General features: G+C 41.1%; 1 protein-coding gene across 16 annotated transcripts in view; it reads left to right on the forward strand.

Annotated features, from left to right (window-relative positions):
• The window catches only part of ULK4 (unc-51 like kinase 4), a 570,273-nt gene that overhangs the window by 223,188 nt on the left and 325,801 nt on the right, over positions 1–21,284 (forward strand). For 15 of the 16 annotated variants that reach the window (XR_006206962.1, XR_006206963.1, XR_006206964.1 and 12 more), the window contains one exon: positions 12,117–12,209. The exons of the other annotated variant lie outside the window; for it this stretch is intronic. Coding sequence is in view for 12 of the 15 variants with exons in the window: in XM_042954274.1 (XP_042810208.1) it covers positions 12,117–12,209 (93 nt within the window). In the remaining 3 variants the exon portion in view is untranslated. The remainder of the gene's footprint in view (positions 1–12,116; positions 12,210–21,284) is intronic. 16 annotated transcript variants of the gene reach the window in all.

The following is a 21,284-nucleotide window of genomic DNA, read 5'->3' on the forward strand; positions in this document are numbered from 1 at the left end:
AAAATTTGTGTTCTTCATGAGTAGGCAAATATATGGCTTAAATCTTGCCATTTGTGACAGCATGAAGGGTCCTAGAGGATTTTACGTTAAGTGAAACAAGGCAGACTTGAGAAAGACAACATTTGGTTTCACTTAATATGTGAAATCAAAAAAACATAAACACATGAACAAGGAAGACAAAAACAGACGCATAGGAAATAAACTGTTGGTTACCTGAGGAAGTTGGGGAGGTGACAGATGGTGATAACTAGACAGGGATCATTTTGTAGTGTGTAAAAATATTGAATTTCCATGATGTATGACTGAAACTAATAAAATATTGTATCTCACTTGTACTTTAAAAAAAGAATTGTGAAGTTTCTAGAGTTTGTAAGAGTGACCTACATCTGTTTTGGTTTGGCAAATACACATATTAACATCGATACTTCTAATATATTTTAAATGTTTATTTATTTATTTGTTTAGAGAGAGTATGAGTGGGGAAGGGGCAGAGAGAGAGGGAGACAGAGTCTCCCAAGCAGGTGCCGCGCTGTCAGCACAGAGCCCGACACGGGGCTCAAACTCACCAACTGTGAGATCATGACCTGAACCGAAATCAAGAGTCAGATGCTTAACCGACTGAGTCACCCAGGCGCCCCTTAGTGTTGATACTTTTAATTTTGTTAAGGTTTTAATCCGTCTTTGGTCTTAAATAATACTCGTGCTAAAGTCAAGATGCTGGGCTTTTCTTGCACATAGGCAGTAGGCTTCCCAGTTTTCACTCAAAAGTGTCGTATTAAGACTGTTTTATTTGTAAATAGTAACACTCACACTAATTTGGAAAATAATTGTGTGCTCACATTAGGAGCTTGTGCTGACATCTACTCTAGCTGGATTCGGGGCTTTGAGTGATGTCTACAGTCCTGTGTGTTTGTGTCTTTCTCACCGTCTCTGTGCTCTGCCTACAGTTACGTGACTTTGTTCTCATAGAGGCTCTTTCTACTTGGTGGTTAAATGGCTCCTGGGCGGTGATCCTAGGGAAAGAGTGGGTGTCTTTTGTCATAGCTTTAGCAAAATGTTCAGGGAGGACAATAATTTAATCTTGTTAAATACCATGTGATTCCTGTGTTCCAGGTGCTTATCAGAACGACTGTGTGATATAAATGAAAACTCAGTTGTAAGAATAAATATCTTATTAAATATTAGTTATGGTTATCTCAGAGAAATAGAACCAATAGGAGGCATGTGTATATATAGAGAGTTACAATAAGGAATTTGCTCACATGACTGTGGAGGCTGAGAAATCCTGAGATCAGCAGTCGGCAAGCTGGAGACCCATCAGACCCAGCTGATGGTGTAGTCTGTTTTGAGTCTGAAGGCCTGAGAATGAGGAGAGCTGATTGGGGGTACGTATCAGTCTGGAAACTGATAGGCTGAAGATTCAAGAAGAGCTGATGTTTCAGGGTTCCAGGGTGACTCAGTCTGTTAAGTGCCCAACTTTGTCTCAGGTCATGATCTTGCAGTTTGTGAGTTCGAGGCCCACGTCAGGCTCTGTGCTGACAGCTCAGCTGTGGATTCTGTGTCTCCCTGTCTCTCTGCCCCTCCCTGACCTGTGCCCTGTCTCTCCCTCTCTCAAAAATCAATGAACATTAAAAAAAAACTTAAAAAGGAAGAGATAATGTTTCAAGTCCAAAGGCAGCAAAAGAACAGTATCCCAGCTCAAGGCAGTAGAACAGAGGAATTCCCTTTCACTCAGCATTTTTGTTTTACTCAGGCCTTGAACGGATTGAATGAGGCCCACCCATGTTGGGCAGGGCAGTCTGCTTACTTAGTTTACTGACTCAAATATTAATCTTATCCAGACAGACCCAGAATAACGCTGGGCCAAGTATCTCTGTGCTCATGGCCCAGTCAAGTTAACAGATAAAATCACCCATCGCTTCATCTATCGTAAATAACAAGGCTGAATTGCTTTCCTATATAAATTAATGAATTAAGAGAAAAGAATTGTTACATCTTCACAGCGTATGTGCTTTGCTTTCTGAAGAGTTGAACTTAAGTTGTATTTGTTCGGTGCCTTTTCTCTGGACAGTTATCATACCCTGGCTGGCGAGATGGTGTTTCATTTAGACTTTGAAATCTAGATAGGATTGCATAGAGAAGGCGTAATCTAGATAGGATTGCATAGGAAGAGGAGTAGGTCTTCTGGTCAAGAATAGGGTAAGCAAAGGCATGGAAGAGGCAGAGTAGTGAGAAGTACACAGGCCAGCTGCTTTCCAGCAGATATCTGCATGTGATCGTTGCATGATGTGAGCCAGGGAGGGAATATTTTTCTCTTAATCAGCTTATCTATTCACCGGTACCAATTGAGGACGTTTTACTGTAGATGTTGCTGTAGTTGAGATGACCGAGATAGGCACAGCTTTTATGGAACATGGACAGTCTGCCAGAGCCAAATATTTTGGAAATTAATATTTTTTAACTAAAGAAGTCTGTAAGCTCTGCAAAAGAAGTGTTTACATAAGTATAACTTAAATACCGAAGCCCGCTTCCTTCAACACTGAGCCTGTGTAGTATTCACGAACCTGCCACAGAGTACAGGTTCTTTCCGAAATGCTCTGTGCGTTTACTACCCCTTAGCTTTTGAATTGCACAATTTACCCATTTAACTGTCTAAAGCTCAGTGTTTCTCAACGTTTTATGACCTTAAGACACTATTTCTGATGGCTTATCTGTTAACATCTCCCGAGAACTCCTTTGATCACAGTTTTGAAATCCTACTCAAGGGCATTTCCATTAAGATCAAGAACAAGAAAAAGATGCTTACCATCAAAACTTTTATGTAGCTTTTCATCATGAGTATTAACTAACGTGATGATACAGGAATATTAAACTCTGATATCCTACTAGATTCGTATTGATGCATAACAAATCACCACACACTTAGTGGCTTTAATCAGCATCTACTCAGCCCTGTAGGTTGGAAGTCTGACATGGTGTGACTGGGTCCTCTGCTCCGGATCTCATGCCCCCGAAGTCCGGCATCTGCGGGTGTCCTTGCCTGAAGACTAGGGGAGAAACCGGCTTGTTGAGGTCGTTGGCAGAATTAGGTTTCTTGCAGTTTGCATTAGTTTCATACCACACGCTGACTGGCTCAAAACACCAGAAATTTCTTCTTTGACAGGTTAGGAGGTCAGAAGTTCACGGTCAAAGTCTTGGCAGTATTGGTTCCTTTTGGAGGCTCTGAGGGAGAAACCATGCCTCTCTCCTGGCCCGTGATGGCTGCCAGCAATCCTGGGTTTATAGCAGCATCCACTGCAGTCTCTGCCTGTCTTCTCATGGCCTTCTTCCCTGTGTCTGCCTTGAATTTGCCTCTGCTTTTCTCGTATAAGGACACCTGTCATTATGGTTTTTTTTTTTTAGTATTTGGTTTGAGAGACAGAGCAAGCAGGGGAGGGGCAGAGAGACAGGAAGAATCCCAAGCAGGATCTGCGCCATCGGCACAGAGCCTGATGCAGGGCTTGAACCCACGAACTACGAGATCATGATCTGAACTGAAATGAAGAGTTGGACACCTAAATGACTCAGCCACCCAGGCGCCCCATAAGCCCCTTCCAAAGAAGGTCGATTTCACAGGTCCTGGGCGTTAGGACTTGGGCATATTGTTTGGGACCATTATTCACCCTGGTGCACAGTTGTAGGACCAAAGTCCTTCCCTTCCCTTAGGTGCCCACATTTCTTTTCCCCGGGTCTCTCCATCTTTAACTCAGCAACACTTGTCAAACCTCCCTCATGTGTGCAACCTCTCTGAGCTCCTCTTCTGCAACCACCTTGAGAAAACTCTGTGTGCTAAGGTAGGTGATGTTGGCCTTTGGTAGTCTGGGTCTCGTGATTAGAATATACTTAGAGACAAATCTTGGCCCTGCCACACTTGGTGTCTATGCCCTCACTTCTTGCCCCTCTTCTTTCTTCCTTCAGTTTCCCCTCCTTCAAGATAGCTGGAATGCTGCTGATGTAACTTGAGTTTTCTGTGTGATTCATGAGAAAAAGTTTTTTTCTGGGAAGAAAAATAACTGTATATACTTGGAAAATTACTGTGATTTCCTTCAGCTGAAAGACAAGGTTTAATCTGAAAGTGTCATGCAGAAGAGGCAATATTTAATGGAACTTAAGTCCAGAATGACTTTATCCATTAAAATCGGCACCTCTCTCCAGCTTAATATCCAGTGAACTCATAGTATTGAAAGTAATCTTCTCCTGACTGGTTTTTGTCTGAGACTTGTTGCATAAGGTGTGGGCATTTCTCCTTCAACATTTAACCACAAATGGGGCTAGATCCTTAACTCAGGTAAGACACCATTGCTCTTCTTGGGGAAGAAGAAGTTTTAATATTCATACAGAGGTAAATAATGTCATTTGTACTATATTGTGTGATTGTGCATACAAGGGTGAAAGCCTTTCCTTTCATCCTCCCTCCTTTTTTTCTCTCTCTTTCTTTCTTAGTTAATTCATTCAATAAATATGTATTGAGTGACTTCGATGTGCTGGGCATGGAGAATGCTATGGTGGGCAAGATTGAATCCCTGCCCCTCAGTGCAATTACATTCTGGTGGATGAGACAAAGAAGTAAACAAATAAATACGTAAGATCACTCCAGTTAATTGTGAGCATTGTACAGAAAAATGAAACATAAAACAGTGTCAGAAGATAGAGAAGGATAGTAAAGGGAATGAAGAAGGGGTTGTTTCAGGTAGGATAGTCAGGATAGGCTTTACGTAAGGCAGCAAGCCATGGCGAAAATCTCTGGAATTTGCCTTGGCTAGACTGGAACTACTTTGCTAACGTGTACTTTAGTTTTCGTATTTTCTTTTAGCTTTGTGTGTTTTGAAAAGAGATCATGCTGATATAAATGTGCTTAGAGTGTTTTTATGACAATATGGCATTCAGCATTTCTCTCCTGGGGAAAATGAGTACTGCCTTTCTTCTTTATAATTCTCTTGTGACTTGTACAATCACCAGGGCCATAATGACTTTATAAATTATTAAGGCTTTGTTTTTAGAATCTCAGAAAGGACTATATTCTTTACAAATTAGAATTGTATTTTCTTTTAGAAATTGGAATTTATAAGTGGGTTCCATTAGTGGCAATACACCATAGAGCTGTTTATCGGGCTTTGAAATAATATCCAGTAAAAGTCATGAGTTTGACTACGTGGTTTATATGTTGTTTGCTTAAAGAACATCCAGATGGTTCTGTATTGCGTATTTGTCTCCCTTAACCACAAGTATTCTATGTTAAAATAGACATGAACTTGGCCATTTCTGGTGGGAATCAGAGTAGGTCGAGTATTTCAATTTTAGCTTTTCCTTAATTTTATTTTGCAGATAAAGTTTAAATCACAGATGTTTTTGCAGCAGATAGAAGCATCATAAATTTCTACTTTGTTCCTTTTACCTAAGCCTTTTGCTGTTTTGAGTGTGTACCTAATCAGTGCATTTAGCTCTGTAGAGTGATTCCCGCCCGCCCTCTGCCCCCGGGACACAACCTATAGGAATCTAAATTGGGATAATTTTGGAATTAAAGTAAGGGCAAATATTCTTGTATCCTTCTGACTTGGGATAATTCTAATACTCCAGGTTTTTGGATAATATTTTGTTTGTTGCTTTATTGAAGTCTTTTTTTTCTTTTTTTTTTTTTTTTTGCCTTTCAGGTGTTTGTAATAAAAATTTGCTGTTGATTTTATTGAAGAAATCCAGACGAGATTAGGGTTTACTATCTGAAATTATATTGTAACATTTTCTTTGAGGTCATACCTGTTTTTCTTTCACTTAAAGAAAAATATATGTGTGTATATATATATATATATATATATACATACATACATATATATATATAAATATATGTGTATATATGCCATTTGTTTCTCCATCCACTTATTTATCCATTTAACTTCTGATAGACTTAAGTATCTATGCATCCATGCAAGACAATGGAATATCATGTAGAATTTAGGTCACGTAAAAATCACAAGACTGAAAAGTTCTCAAGATATCCACTCTTTATTTGGTGTATACCCTCTCTTAGTTCATAAAATTTTGAAATTGACTCAGGATATCACCTAGTCAAATTTTGGATGAAACTATACAGAAAATGCCGAAGAGTAGATTATCTACTCTTTGCTCACAGAGGTCTGAGGGGAGGTCTTCAAACCGCTCGAAAGGCAGATTTCACCTCCATGCCTTTGCTGTTTGGTAGCCTTCTCTTAAGGTAACCTTACACCTCTCTTTCCTCTAAGCCCTAAGTGTTGAATCCATCTTGCTTTCTGTTAGATATGCCTTTTAACACACTGTTTTCCTCATATCTTTCCCTTGCTCAAAAACCCTTTACATTGTAGAAAGTAATATTAACACCGCTTACCCAGCCATTCAAGGCTCTCGAGTTTTGCCTTTTGGCAACCATTTTATGTTAATACCTGCCCGTGCCTCTATATGATCTCTCCATTCTAGTGAGATTTGCTTAGTACTTGTTGAAATTTACTCCTGGGAACCTGTCTGTTCTGTCAGTTCTCACACACCAGACTATGATGTCTGTATCTATTCTAATATAATCCTGTTTTATTGACTGTCTTGTAATTTACTTATCTACACCTACATTTCTTTATTATTATTATTATTATTATTATTATTATTATTATTATTTGAGAAAGAGAGTGGGGGAGAGGTAGAGAGAGAGGAAGAGAGAGAATCCCAAGCAGGCTCCAATGCTGTCAGCACAGAACCCAACACGAGGCTCGAACTCCTGAACCATGAGATCATGACCTGAGCTGAAACCAAGAGTCAAACGCTTAATTGACTAAGCCACCCAGGTGCCCCTCTACACCTACATTTCTAAATGTACTATAAATCATTTAAATAATTTCCAGTTGCTGAGTATCTAGGATTTTCCCAGTATTTCACAATTATATCTACTGCTACAAAGAACCACTTTCAGGGCTACATCTTTGGGTGTGTACTATTTCTCTTTGTTGAATCTCTAGGGTTGGAATCATAAACTGACCTATGCTTGTAAGGGCATTTGTTGGGTATGTGTTGGCAGATTTTTTTCAGAGGTGATGAAGAGTTTATGTGACCAGTTTCCATTTATGAACCTATTTTATCGTACCCTTGTTATCTCTTACTTGAATTCCTTCAGATATTAGTGAAGTTGGCAATCCCCCCCCCCCCCACCCCTCCCTGCTGGTCCCATGCTTCTTGGCCATTTACATTCTTCTTAGGTAGATTTTGTTCGGTTTTTTTTTTTTTTTTTTTTGGATGTTTATTGGTTTGCAATAGCTCTTTATATATTAGAATATTTACTGTTTTCTACCAACATTCTGCAACTTTTTCCTTCATTTGATTTGTTTATGGTGGTTTTGCCATTGAGAAATATTACTTAAAAACTTTAAAGCTATAAAGTTTTTTGATTCATTTCTTATTGTCATGCTACAGAGGGCTTTGTGATTATGTGAATACTCATTTCAGTCTTTTAATGGAAGTTAAATTTTTTTACTTAAATTTTAATTACTTGACAATATATTTTCATAAGCTATGTCCTGACCATTCTAACTCCTTTCTAAGATCACTCTTTCTTGTCCAATATTGTGTCACCTTTCTTTCCTTTTAATTTGTGTGTGTGTGTATGTATTTTCTTGGTCCCACCCAATACTTAACAATCATCGTGGTTTTGGGGACACCTGGGTGGCTCAGTTGCTTAAGTGTCTGACTGTTGATTTGGGCTCAGGTCATAATCTCACAGTTAGTGGGATGGAGCCCCATATCAGGCTCTGTGCTGATAGCATGGGGCCCGCTTTGGATTCTGTGTCTCCCTCTCTCTCTGCCCCTCCCCCACTCATGTGCTTGCTCTCTCTCAAAATAAATAAACTTAAAAAATTATTATTATGGGTTTGTAAAGTAATTCAGCTTTTCGTTTAGCAGGATCTTCCTCACTGTACTTCTCTCTGAAGTTCCTTGGATATCCTGGAATTCTTCCCCCCCCAGATTGGCAGAGTGGACCTCTTTAAGATATGGACCTCCCCTTACCCTCAACAGAATTTCTACTCTTTCCACTTGGCCAATTCTTTGGCCACTTCCCCAGAGTGACTTCTCCCAATAATGCAGAGTTCTTTTGATAGCCTGTTTCTACTTCCTGCCAGCTTACTTAATTGGGCATCAGTTTCACCAGGCACTTGACCAGATAGGGAAGAGACCACCCCTTGGATTCCTGAATAGGTGATTTTTAGTGGTTTTCTCTTCTTTGGGATAGATGTGGATTTAGTATGAATGGCTTTTCTTGCTTGGGTCCTAGCTGTTGGGGACCTGGAAAAGAGCCCTTATTTATAAGGGAGGATTCTAGAAGTAAAAGAGTGTGGAGGCTTATGTTGCTAGTGATCTCAGTCTGTGGCCAGGCTCAGTGCATTCAGAGTGCTCCTCTCCAGCCCGTGCCCATTGGAATGGGCCAGTTCTTCCCCGGTCACTTTCCTTCCAAGCCTTTTCAGAAGTCTAGGCTTATCACTGTTTTTTTCCCCCCTGCCAAGTCACATTCAGAGGAGTGTGAGATCCAATTACTATCAGCTCAGCTGCTTTATCTCCGTTAGGAAGACAAGCTTAATAAATCACAGCATTCTCTTGGCTAGTTCTTGCTGACCATTATAAACCTATCTTTGATGAAATGGAAGTATATTCAATATATTCGGTATTTGTATTCCAAACATATCTATTATGAATCTTACCCTTCTTTTCCAAGGGGAGAGAAACATAATATTCTTTGGGAAAACTCTCATGCACAGGCCAGTACAGGCTTCATCTTTCCCTCCTGTTTCAAGGTCAGATAACCTCAAACAACCTAAGACATTTGAATTTCAGGCAGTCAAGCTTCATCCGTGTGTTCTTTATAAATGTAGATTCTGTATATTCTTGTTAACTCCATTTTAAAATATTTTATATTTTCTCAGTCTTATTGAGATTGTCTATTACATTTCTAACCAATTGTCCATATCTTCTGTTGTGTTTTCCACAAGAAAAGTACGGAAGATCACGTGGGAAGCGTTTTAAAACTCCTAGGTTAATGGCCCTTTCCTCAGTGATTCAGCTAAGTCTGGGAATGAGGGCAAGGGGAGCCGGTTGTCCAGGGTGAGAATTGGACTGACGCATCAGAAATCTCCCATCCCCCCTTCATTTGAAATTCTCTGGCTGACAATTCCCAAATACTGGTAAGCAGCTGACGAGTGCATTCTCCTCTTACCTGACTTGCATACATCACTTTAAACTCAGTAAAGCCTCAGTTCCCCTCTTCAGGATGTGTGCCCTAAAGAGCTAATAACTTAACAAGTGTGGGGTGCTCAAGCCCTTCACATTAATGACAAAGAAACTGGCCCTTGATGGGCTGGGAGATAACTTCTGAGCCTTCAGAATATCCTGCCAGATAAAGAGTCTCTGTGTACATGAAGCCTTGAGCCATGCCAGACCCTTTATGCTAACGATGTGAATCTGGGTGGGGGCCTTGGGCAATACCAAATCAGCTTGTTGACCCCTGGAGGGGCTGGAGCCCTAAGCACTAAGGTTAGCCACGCAGACACTCCATGCCCGTGTGACTGACGCCTGATGAAACCCTGGACACCGGTGCTCTAGTGAGCTTCCCTGGCTGGTAGTCTTTCATCCTTGTTGTCCACACTGTTGCTGGGATGATAAACTGTCCACACACCTCCGCTGGGAAAGGGCAACTGGAGGCTCATAACCGGTCCCTCCTGGACTCTGCCCTGTGCATCTTTCATCTTTGCTGGTTTTCACCGTAACAAACTGTGATCGGTAGTGTAACAGCTCTTCTGTGAGTCTTTCTAGTAAATCATTAAACTGGAAGGTTGTCTTGGGTACCCCCAACTTAGGATGTAAGAGCTTTTTATTTTACAAGAAAGGAATAATGATTTCTCTCTAATATGTGGAGTTGTTCCTTTTTTTTTTTTTCAAACTGGATGTTAAATGTTATGAATACATTTTTTAACACCTCTAAAGGTGTTTCTGCGATGTTTGTTTTCTTCATATGATAAAATGTAGCATTTTCCTAAATTTGATTATTTTCAATCCTAAAAGTACTTACGCTCGGTTGTGCTGTATTTTTTTGACATGTTGTTTTCTTTGATTTATTAAAAAAATTTTTTTAAGCGTTTATTCATTTTGGAGAGATGTAGAGAGAGCATGAGTGGGGGAGGGACAGAGAGAGAGGGAGACACAGAATCCGAAGCAGGCTCCAGGCTCTGAGCTGTCAGCACAGAGCCCAACACGGGGTTTGAACCCATGAACTGTGAGATCATGACCTGGGCCAAAGTTGAATGCTTAACTGACTGAGCCACCCAGGCGCCCCTTTTCTTTGATTTATTAACATTTATGATTTTCTTATGAATGATTGATATTTAGATTTTTATCTTTGACATACCTGGGCAAAACTTTTAATTACTAGAATTTAAAAATATTTTATAAGAAACTTCTAAAATTCTGAAAGGTGATACTTCCTGTCTCCTTAAACAGAGCACTCTACCCAATTTAACATTTTCTTGACTCACTACCCCCGTTTTGAACATGATGGTGTATAATGGGCCCTGTGGTCCCATCGAGGTACGAGCAGCTGTTTCTTCTACGTTAAATGCTCCCCAGACTTCTCTCTGTTTGGAGTTCTTGGATTAGCTTTTTTGTGTGTTTCCTATGCCTTCAAGTCCCAGTTCTTTCTGTAATAGTCCCTCTCCTCCCTTTACTTGGCTCCTATTTTAATGGCTGTGGGATTAGAGACTGCATAATTAAGCTTGTTATATAATGATTTCCAAAATGAGAGTAAATAGGCTCTGATAAGAGCCTGGGGCCTTATCCTCTAGATGAAAAGCATCCGCTTCATGTCATGGACTTTTAAATATACATTTTGGGTTTTGGGAGGTGTTTTAACTCCCTTTTAGTTATTGGTTGTTCCAGGGAGTTGGCTCATAAAATTGATTGGTTGGTTTGTTCATCTGTCCATGTGTCCATCCATTTATCCAACTGTCCATCCCTTCACCTGCCACTTATTTATGGAGCACCTACATGGTACCGTATACCAAATAGCTGAGCCTGAAAAGGGGAGGACACAGTATGTTAACCAGCCTGTGCCTGACAAAGAACATGGGAGCAAAGTCTGAGCCGTGTTGTGGGAATTTTTAATAAAGGCCTGCTGTTTATTTATCTTTTTAGTTTTATTCTCTCTGGCAATCATTTACATTTCACATGTTCAAGTGGTAATGAGAAAAGTGCTGTGCAGAAACGAGTTAACACGGCAGGTCTGAGACTGCTGTCCTTAGAAAGGCCGGCCCTTGGCTGGCTGGCATCTTCGAACTTGGCTCTCTGAGTGTTGCCAGTCACCATTTGACTGATGGGGGGAGTTCAGGGTGGCCAGGCCATTGTGCAGCCAGCATGCTTTATGCCGAACGCCTGCTTTCCTCCTGGGATGGATTTTGATACTTGTTAGAGGTTGCGTAAGCGTCCAGCGCCCAGTAAAAACCTGGGTCACTTGAGTCTCTGATGGGCAGAAAGACCACACGCGTGTGCCACGTTTTTATTGCCGGAGGAAAGACTGTGCTGTCTCTGACCTCTTACTGAAGGAGATAGCATAAGGAAGCCTGTGCACAGAATCCTCCTGGCTCCTCCTGCGTCCTTCTCCCTGATGACTCATCTGCGTGCCCTGGCCACAAAGCTCTACTGAACGAATGTCCACCATGACTCCACCGTGAGCAAATCTCTGCACTTGAGGGTGGTCTTGGGGTCCCTGCCACAGGTGCCTGATGTTTATCAGTCTCTTACTCTGTGTGTAGCCTCACGCCGATCCTTTTACACGGGTCGTCTCATTGCAGCGTCCCCAAAACAGACCTCTGTGCGGCGGGTGGGTGCCCTCATCACCACTGGCAAGTGAAGCTGTTTGAAGGTTCATGAAGTTAAGTGCCCTGTGCCGGTCCTTCAGCTCACACATTGGCTTCTTTTTTCCCCAGATGTTGGCACCTTATGGTTTATTGCTTCCGTTGTCCAGAGGGGAGGTTAAGTGAGGAAAACCACTGAGTATTTTTTTCATCACTTTGTCATCTCAGGTACGAGCACATCCTCGCGGAGCCTGACCCAGTACCAGCTTATGCTCTGAAACTGCTCGTTGCCCTGACTGAACACAACCCAACCTTCACCAGGTACTGTAACCCCAGATTTAAAATGGATTTTGTGTGTTCTAACAATGTCACAGATGATGAGATTCTGAAAGGCTAACGTTTGAGTTAACCGAAGCGGTCATTTCTCACGTTTGATGGTTGTGGTGTCTCTCATTGATGCTGTTTTGGGTCCTGTTCTCATGTTTTTATCCCCTTATTGGACTTTCTGTGGAAAGTCAACTGTGGAGTTCACAGTGCTTTAAAATGATAAATTCTTTGACGAGAAAGAAACTAACATATACTTTTAAAAATGTCGATTGGTGCCTCCTATTATACTGAGCAGTTTATTAAATCTGTAGTTTTGGACTCTACCATTTTGCTTAGTTGGCATACTTCTTTTAAGCACTTCTTTTTTAAAAAAAATTTTTTTTTTTAATGTTTATTTTTGAGACAGAGAGAGACAGAGCATGAACGGGGGAGGGGCAGAGAGAGAGGGAGACACAGAATCGGAAGCAGGCTCCAGGCTCTGAGCCATCAGCCCAGAGCCCGACGCGGGGCTCGAACTCACGGACTGCGAGATCGTGACCTGAGCTGAAGTCGGACGCTTAACCGACTGAGCCACCCAGGCGCCCCTCTTAAGCACTTCCTAATAGTGCCTCTGTTGAAGATACTACGTGTGGTGCAAATTTTACAAAACTCGTTGCTAGGATAGTGGCAACTGCTTTCAGTCTTGCACAGGAGAGCCCCCAGGTACATAGAAGGGGTGAAGCGGAAGCCCTCCTTGCTTTCAATCAAGAAAGCTAGTTTTGGTTGTTAGGTGACATCTGGGGACCTTTGCGTTTGGACACCGTCTGCAGGTGCACTGACTTCTATAGTCGCCGGTTGGTCTTTAACAAGGAACTGAGTCACACAGCCCCAACCACCTTGATTTCATCTGGTCTCTTGTTCCACCACAGAAGATAGTGAATAGTGACGAGCCACCAGCAGTGCTCCTAGTGAACAGGAAAGACTGTAGACCATCCATTCAGAGTGAGAGGCTGAACGGAAACGTTTCTAGCGTGCGAGCCAAGGCACAGAGGTATGCCGCGACTGAGTCGCAGGGGTGCCGAGGCGTCTTTGTGTCATTTGCGGTGTTGAGGCTGGTGTAGACTTCAGGCCCACTTCCTTCTGCTGTGAGCGAACTCATTCATTTCCAGAGAGTGACCTATAAATACCACCCTGTACTCTCTGTGCCACGTTGCAAACAAATTTGGGGAGCACTTATCCTTGTCAATTGTAAATCCAAAGGCACTGTTCTCTTTTCCTACAGAAGAAATTTAATTGTAAAGAGTGTACCTGTATTAAAAGTTAAATAACAATTTGGACAGTTATTTCTTTCCTGGAGCTTTGGTACCAGGTGCTAATACTGTATCCTAATTGCCTGTTTTGATTGGCTCGGGCAGATTGCATTTACTTTTTTTTTTTTTTTTTCAACGTTTTTTTATTTTTATTTTTGGGACAGAGAGAGACAGAGCATGAACGGGGGAGGGGCAGAGAGAGAGGGAGACACAGAATCGGAAACAGGCTCCAGGCTCCGAGCCATCAGCCCAGAGCCTGACGCGGGGCTCGAACTCACGGACCGCGAGATCGTGACCTGGCTGAAGTCGGACGCTTAACCGACTGCGCCACCCAGGCGCCCCGCATTTACTTTTTTTAATGCTGACTCTTTCACGTGGCATGCTTTCCAGGCAATTCCTCTTCTTGCCAAGTCTCTATTCAATTCTTCTGAGTTTCCTCACACTGAGAGGAAGAACCTAGTGCAGTAGATGACCCATATACAATCTTTTTATTTTAAAAATGACTACATTTGGAAGACATTTTATTCTTTTCTTTTTGAAGTTTACAAGCAGATTTCAGTGGATTAATTTTTATAAATGTTTTTCTTTGCTTTCATTGCACAAATAAGATCTGTGTATATTGTGTGTATTGTGTGTGTATCAAAGTCCAACAGTAAAATCAATACGTCCCTAGGTGTCCTCATTTCCCTCCCACACTTCCATACACAGGTCTCTGCCAGGGGTAATAATTTGTATTATTTTGGTGATGTCTGTCCTGAATCTTTTGAGGCTGTTTAGATCTAATAGTCATATACTGAAATAAATGGCTTTGCTTTCGGGTTGTTGATTTAAAGAAAATCATAGATAGTATCACTGTGTATGTATTTTTCTAAAATTTGCTTTTTTACGTATCAAAATTATTGGGAGAGTTTTTACATTAGTACTTATTTATACTCTTGGTGATATCTTTGCCAAACTAATGGATAAGAATGGGATATTATTTTACATTGTGTAATGATAACATTGAACGTCTTAATACTTATTTACTTAAATCGTAACAGGTACATAACCTTCAGTTCTCCTTCAAAGTATCTCTTGTAGAGAAAAACTCCTATATATGCAAAGATTTCCACCTAGGCAAATAATTTTTAAAATGAGACAAATAGGGGCGCCTGGGTGGCTCAGTCGGTTAAGCATCCGACTTCGGCTCAGGTCATGATCTCGCAGTTCGTGGGTTCGAGCCCCATGTTGGGCTCTGTGCTGACAGCTCAGAGTCTGGAATCTGCTTCGGATTCTGTTTCTCCCTCTCTCTCTGTTCCTCCCCCACTCATGCTCTGTCTCTCTCTCTCTCTCTCTCAAAAATAAATAAATGTTAAAAAAAAACTTTAAGAAAAATAATCTTTGAATTCTCATACAGCCATAAAATATACAGTGTAACAGTTTGAATGGGCAAGATAAATTTGAATACAAAGATATCCAAATAATTTTGTTAACTGAGACCACTTATGACCCTCCAGCACCCATTTAAATACTGCTTTTGCTCTATGTAAGGTCTCTTTCTGGATTCACTTATTGTGTGTTTGTCTTTCTTCTGAAGAGGCAGGCTATTTTGGCTGAGGCTCCAGAGGTCAAGAGAAAGCATTAAAGGCCTATTGCCATCTGCCTGCCCTCTCCCCACCCCACCCCTTTAAAGGGAGGCCCCACGCCCACAGACTTTAACAATCTATGTGCAGTTGGCAAAGTCTACTCACACATCTTGACGGAAAGGATCGGGAAGGAAAAGTAATATGTAATTAGACTTCAGAGTTTGTTTTTATTTCCCTAACTGGAGTTTTAAAAAAGTGTAGGGGTGCCTGGGTGGCACATTAGGTTCTGTGCTGGCAGTGGGGGGCCTGCTTGGGATTCTGTCTGACCTACCTGCCCCTCCCCCGTGTGTTCTTTCTCTCTCTCTTTCAAAATAAATCAATAAACTTAAAAAATATATATATATCCAGAGATAGATACTGAGAAGTCCTGTTCCTTCCTCTGTCCATTCTGCTTTTTCTTCACCTCTCTTTTATCACAGATGGGTAACTACCTTTATTTATTTTAAGCTAATGTGAATATGTATTTTCTCATTTCTCTCTTTTACACACAAGTTGCATATGATGTATGGTCTTCTGCCCCTTCTTTTTTTCACCTAATGGTATATCCCCAATATTTGTTTCTATAGCAATATACAGAGAGTTTCTCTGTTAAGTTTTACAGTTATAGAATCTTCCATTGTATGGATATAAAATCTAATTAGTGTCTGATGGATGGACTTGAGTTCTAATCTTGCGATACTGCAAACAATAATCTATATATCATTTTGTACGTATGCTTGTACACCTTATGGGGTAAATTCCTAAGTGGTATTTAGGTTTCAAAGGATAAATCCATTTGAAAGCTTTTTTTTTTAAAAAAACACGGCCGCGTTTTCCTCCGTGGGGATTTTCCCATTTTGCATCTCCCGGGGACGTGTTTGAGGATGCCTGTTTCCCTGTAGCTTTGCCTCAGAATTTGTTGCTAAGCTTTGAAATTGGTCCGGCCTGATGAGATAGATTATTTCAGTGTGATTTTAGTTTCCATTAGTCATGAGTGAGGTTGAGTATCTCTCTTTATAGTTAGGGGCTTTCGTGGGTTTTTTGCTCATTCTGTTTGCCATCAGTTGGGTCTTGGCAATGACACTCCTCAGACCGAATCACCTCCTGCCTGGCTTTCCATTTGCACAGATATAGCAGAGCCTGCTAATCCATTTGACTTTGAACAGCTTGCCTTATTATTATTATTATTTTTTTGGCTGTCATGAAGAGTGCGGCCAATGAGTTTTCCTTTGCATGCTCCGTGGTGAATCCACGCACGTGTCTCCACTGAGCACCCGTGCTGGAGTGGAAACACTGACTCACAGAGCTTGTGCTCGCCCAGGTCGAGTAGATAACTGCTGAGCAGTTTCCCAGTTTGTTGTACTGATTTGCATTGCTACTGGCATTGTTCTAGAGGTTTGGTTGTCATATAAGCTTTTTCTTTTTTAATTTTTTAAAATGTTTATTTATTTTTGAGAGAGAGAGAGAGAGAGAGAGAGACACCGAATATAAGCAGGGGAGGGGCAGAGAGAGAGAGGGAGACACAGAACCGGAAGCAGGTTCCAGGCTCTGAGCTGTTAGCACAGAGTCCGACGCGGGGCTCGAACTTGTGAACCGTGAGATCATGACCTGAGCAGAAGTGGGACGCTTAACCGACTGAGCCACCCAGGCGCCCAGGTTGCCATATAAGCTTAAGAAAAAAATTTTTTTGAGACACGTTTACTGAGGGACAATTTACATGGGATACATCTCACTCATTTTAGGTATACAGTTTTTCTGAATTTTGAGAAACGTGTGAAATTGTGCAGTCACCACCTCCATCAAGATAGAATATTTCCATCGCTCCAAAATGCCCTCTCATGCCCCTTTGAATATTACCGTATACAATTTCTGTGTGCTTGCAGGATGATATGACCAGATTGCTTTCATATTTTCATTTTCATTTTTAAAATTTATTTTTTAGAGTTAATACATAACACACTGCAAATTTAAGTATTTGAAAGAGTATACAGAAAGAAGTGTATTTTCACCCAAGGAGAAAGCCACTCTTCTGTGTGTGTGTGTGTGTGTGTGTGTGTGTGTGTGTGTGGTTTTTCACATAGATGGTTGTACGCTGTATGCACCATTCTGCACTCCTTTTTGAAAATAAATACAACAGCTTTATTGGGATATAAGTCACATACCATCTGTACTTGTTTTTAGCAGATACGTAAGCATTGCATTTTATGAATACTCCATATTTATTTACAAATTCCCTTTTGGTGACGTTTATGTTTTTTTTAATCTTTTGGTGTTATAAAAGCTACAACTAATGACATAGGCCGTTCATCACACGTGTGGATATATACATGTAGGATAAATCACGAAGAGTGGAATTACTTCATGGAAGCGTCCACAGCCAGCAGTGCCGAAACTTGTCTGTGCATTAGTGTCACCTGGGCCATACCCAGGGCAACTGGATCAAAATCTGTAGGGCTGGACACAGACATCAGTAACTGTTGATTCTCCACAAGTGAATGTGCGGACAGGCTTGGGAAGTACTGGGCTAAGCCTTTGTAGTTTGAAAAGTTGTGCCAGATTGCCCCCAATCTGGGCTGGCCAGTTTTCGCTCCACCAGCAGCGTAAGAGAATGTCTACTTTTGCCAGACCTTTACCACGTTAGTGTATATATGTGTTTGACCTTTGCCATTGTGGTAGGTGAATATCGCCTCTTTGTTATTAATTTCTAGTTTTACTGCATTGTGATCAGATCATATATTTGTTGCTGATTTTTATTTGATTTTGTTTGTGGTATAAGCTGTTTTTGTGAATGTTTCATGTTTAGTTGCTTACTGTAAGTAAAACAAAGTTAGGGGTAACCTTGAAAAGAGTGTCACCCTTCCTTAACTTTGGCCAGCGTCAGAAATGGTAGCTCTTTAATCTAGGAGATCGTCCCCAGTCACTTGCTAGCAGTGACTTTTAGGGAAAATGCTGATTATAACTGCATATCAAGAGTAGAATGCCTTAATTTTTTTTAATGGTTATTTATTTATTTTTTGAGAGAAAGCGCAAGCAGGGGTGGGGCAGAATAAGAGAGGGCCAGAGGATCCGAAGCGGGCTCTGAGCTGACAGCAGTGAGCCCAATGCCGGGCTTGAACTCACAAACCATGAGATCATGACCTGAGCTGAAGTCAGACACTCAACTGACTGAGCCACCCAGGTGCCCCCAGAATGCCTTAATTAAAAAAAATTTTTTTTTAAATATTTATTTTTGAGAGACAGAGAAAGACAGAGTATGAGGGAGGGAGGGGAAGAAAGAGAGGGAGACACAGAATCCGAAGCCGCTCCAGGCTCTGAGCTGTCAGCACAGAGCCTGACACTGGGCTCAAAGTCACAAACCGTGAGATCATGACCTGAGCTGAAGTTGGACGCTTAATTGACTGAGCCACCCAGGTGCCTCCAGAATGCCTTAATTTTTATGTGCAGATAGATTTCTAGTAATATAAAATAAACACAAACCATTTATTGTAAATTTAACTTATTTATTGGATCCATCTACACCATGTTCTTTGAAATATTGTCAGTTTAGCCTGTATATACAATCAACCCTTGAATGATGCCGGGGTTGGGGGCACAGTCAGAACTTTGTATAACTTTTGACTCCCCCCAAACTTAAGTACTCATAGCCTAGTATTGACCTGAGGCCTTAGAGCATAAATAGTCGATGAACACATATTTTATATGTTACATGTGTTATATACATACAAAAAGTAAGCTAGAGAAAAGGAAATGTTAAAATCATAAGGAGAAGAAACTACAATTATAGTACCCTACTGTGTGTGTGTGTGTGTGTGTGTGTGTGTGAACATATATAAGCAGACCCATGCAGTTCAAACCCGTATTGTTCAAGGGTCAACTGTATTAAGAGTTGGGAGTTCCAAATAATAACTATTGGAACATTAACTCATCCTATGTCAAGCGCAACATTCTTTTATTGTGTTTATTCTTATTTTGTAGGATTCTTAGTGGATAAAGAGGTCTTCAAAGGCTTAGTCAGAGTACAATTGAGAATTTATTGTTCCTTCAAATAAGGGACAAGAGCATGATCAAAGCTGCGTTGTACCTGACCCTGACTTTTTTTTTTTTTTTTTTTAATACCATTGGCCTGTAAATCTAGTTTGTTCCTGGGTTTATAGGAGAAAGGTAAATTGTTTACCATGTTGGTCCAATTTTGCTATCAGAAGGAATATGTTAACTCCCCTGAGCTCTGCCCTTTTCTCTCTCCTTAATGTTATGGTAGGTTGCCCCAAACCATTGGTCTCAGGGAGAGCTATACCCCAGGAGCTTGTTTCCATTAAGAGCTAATTAGCTTGCAGCAAATCTTCCTTAGCAAACAAATTGAATTTTAACTTCTTGAGTTCTTTTGGAACAATATTGAGCTCTTATCCTGAATTGCAAAAAGTTGTTTATGCTCTGTATCTAAGAACTGTCATTTTAGTTAGCTCAAAAAATGTTAGAGCTGTTTCTTTTATGGCAAGATTCACAAAAATGCCTTTAGAAGAATGGAAATTTTGTGATCTCTTAAATGAAATTCACAGTGAATCCACAGTATAGCCTTCAGTGAAAAATTCTTCTGCCTTTACAGTCATTGAGCTTCAGGGGACTTCCCTCACTGGTTTTTGGTTCATTTGTTCATTCGTTCGTTCATCAAAAATTGATTCGGCAACTATTGAATGATGCAAAGATAAGAGGTAAAGTTCTCACCTTCAAGGTGCTAAGGATTTAGTGGAGGAGCCATTTATCAGTAGGCTTTTATAAAACAGTGTAATGATTTCAAAGGTACAGTCATGTCCAGAAGGTTATGGGAGCTTCTAAAAGAATTTAACCCAAGTTGGGGCGCCTGGGTGGCTCAGTCGGTTAAGCATCCAACTTTGGCTCACGGTCCGTGAGTTCAAGCCCCGCATCTGGGCTCTGTGCTGACAGCTCAGAGCCTGGAGCCTGTTTCAGATTCTGTGTCTCCTTCTCCTCCCCTGCTCATGCTCTGTCTCTCTCTTCTCAAAAATAAATAAACGTTAAAAAAAAAAAGGAATTTAACCCAAGTAGTTGTATGATTTTGGCCAAATTTCTTAACCTGTTTGTTCCTAAGTTCCCTCATCTGGAAAATAGGGGTAATATTAGCATCTGGTCCACAGAAAATGCTGTGTTAAGAGTTCCCTCTTTTCTTCTCCCTCCCCCTCTTTCTCCTTACTCCTCCTCCTTTTCATATGATTAGAGGTAGGTATAGCGAAGGAAGTACTCCTAAAGAAAAGAATCCCCTTTGACAGTAGAGTGAAATGTTTGGTGACACCAATTGAAACCAGAGCTCCAACACCCTACAAAGAATAGGAAGAAAAAGAGTTTTTTGGTAAGAGAGACTGACTGGGGCAGTCTTATTAGTTTGACATTACATAACAGAACTGTCAAAGCCACAGAGGATGTCCCCTGGTACTAGATGGCTTCCATATCCATATGTATTTGCCTTTTAATTTATATATATACACACACACACACACACACACACACACACACACACACACACATTTAAGTTTATGTGTTCGAGAGAGAGTGAGAGCGATTGAGAGAGTGTATATGAGAGGGAGAGGAGCAGAGAGGGAGGGAGAGAGAGAATCCCAAGTGGGTTCCTTGTCAGCACAGAGGCTGATGTGAGGCTCCAGCCCACAAACCGTGAGATCTTGACCTGAACCATATTCTAGAGTTGAACACTTTACTGACTGAGACACCCAGGAGCCCCTAATTTATCTTCTTTTTTTTTTTTTAATTTTTTTTTTTCAACGTTTTTTTTTATTTATTTTTGGGACAGAGAGAGACAGAGCATGAACGGGGGAGGGGCAGAGAGAGAGGGAGACACAGAATCGGAAACAGGCTCCAGGCTCCGAGCCATCAGCCCAGAGCCTGACGCGGGGCTCGAACTCACGGGCCGTGAGATCGTGACCTGGCTGAAGTCGGACGCTTAACCGACTGCGCCACCCAGGCGCCCCACCTAATTTATCTTCTTAATGACATTTGTTTTTGCCATATTCTGATCCATCATCATTTAAATTTTATAGCCTGGTAAAACTAAAAGCCCGAATCATCAGAAGCGTCAGGGATGTTTGAGAGGTTTCCATGTTGTTAAAATAAGCCAGTTGGGTGTTTGTTGCCCCGTCAAATAGCTGAAT

The sequence above is a fragment of the Panthera leo genome, chromosome C2 (genome assembly GCF_018350215.1).
Source record: "Panthera leo isolate Ple1 chromosome C2, P.leo_Ple1_pat1.1, whole genome shotgun sequence".
Classification (NCBI taxonomy): domain Eukaryota; kingdom Metazoa; phylum Chordata; class Mammalia; order Carnivora; family Felidae; genus Panthera; species Panthera leo.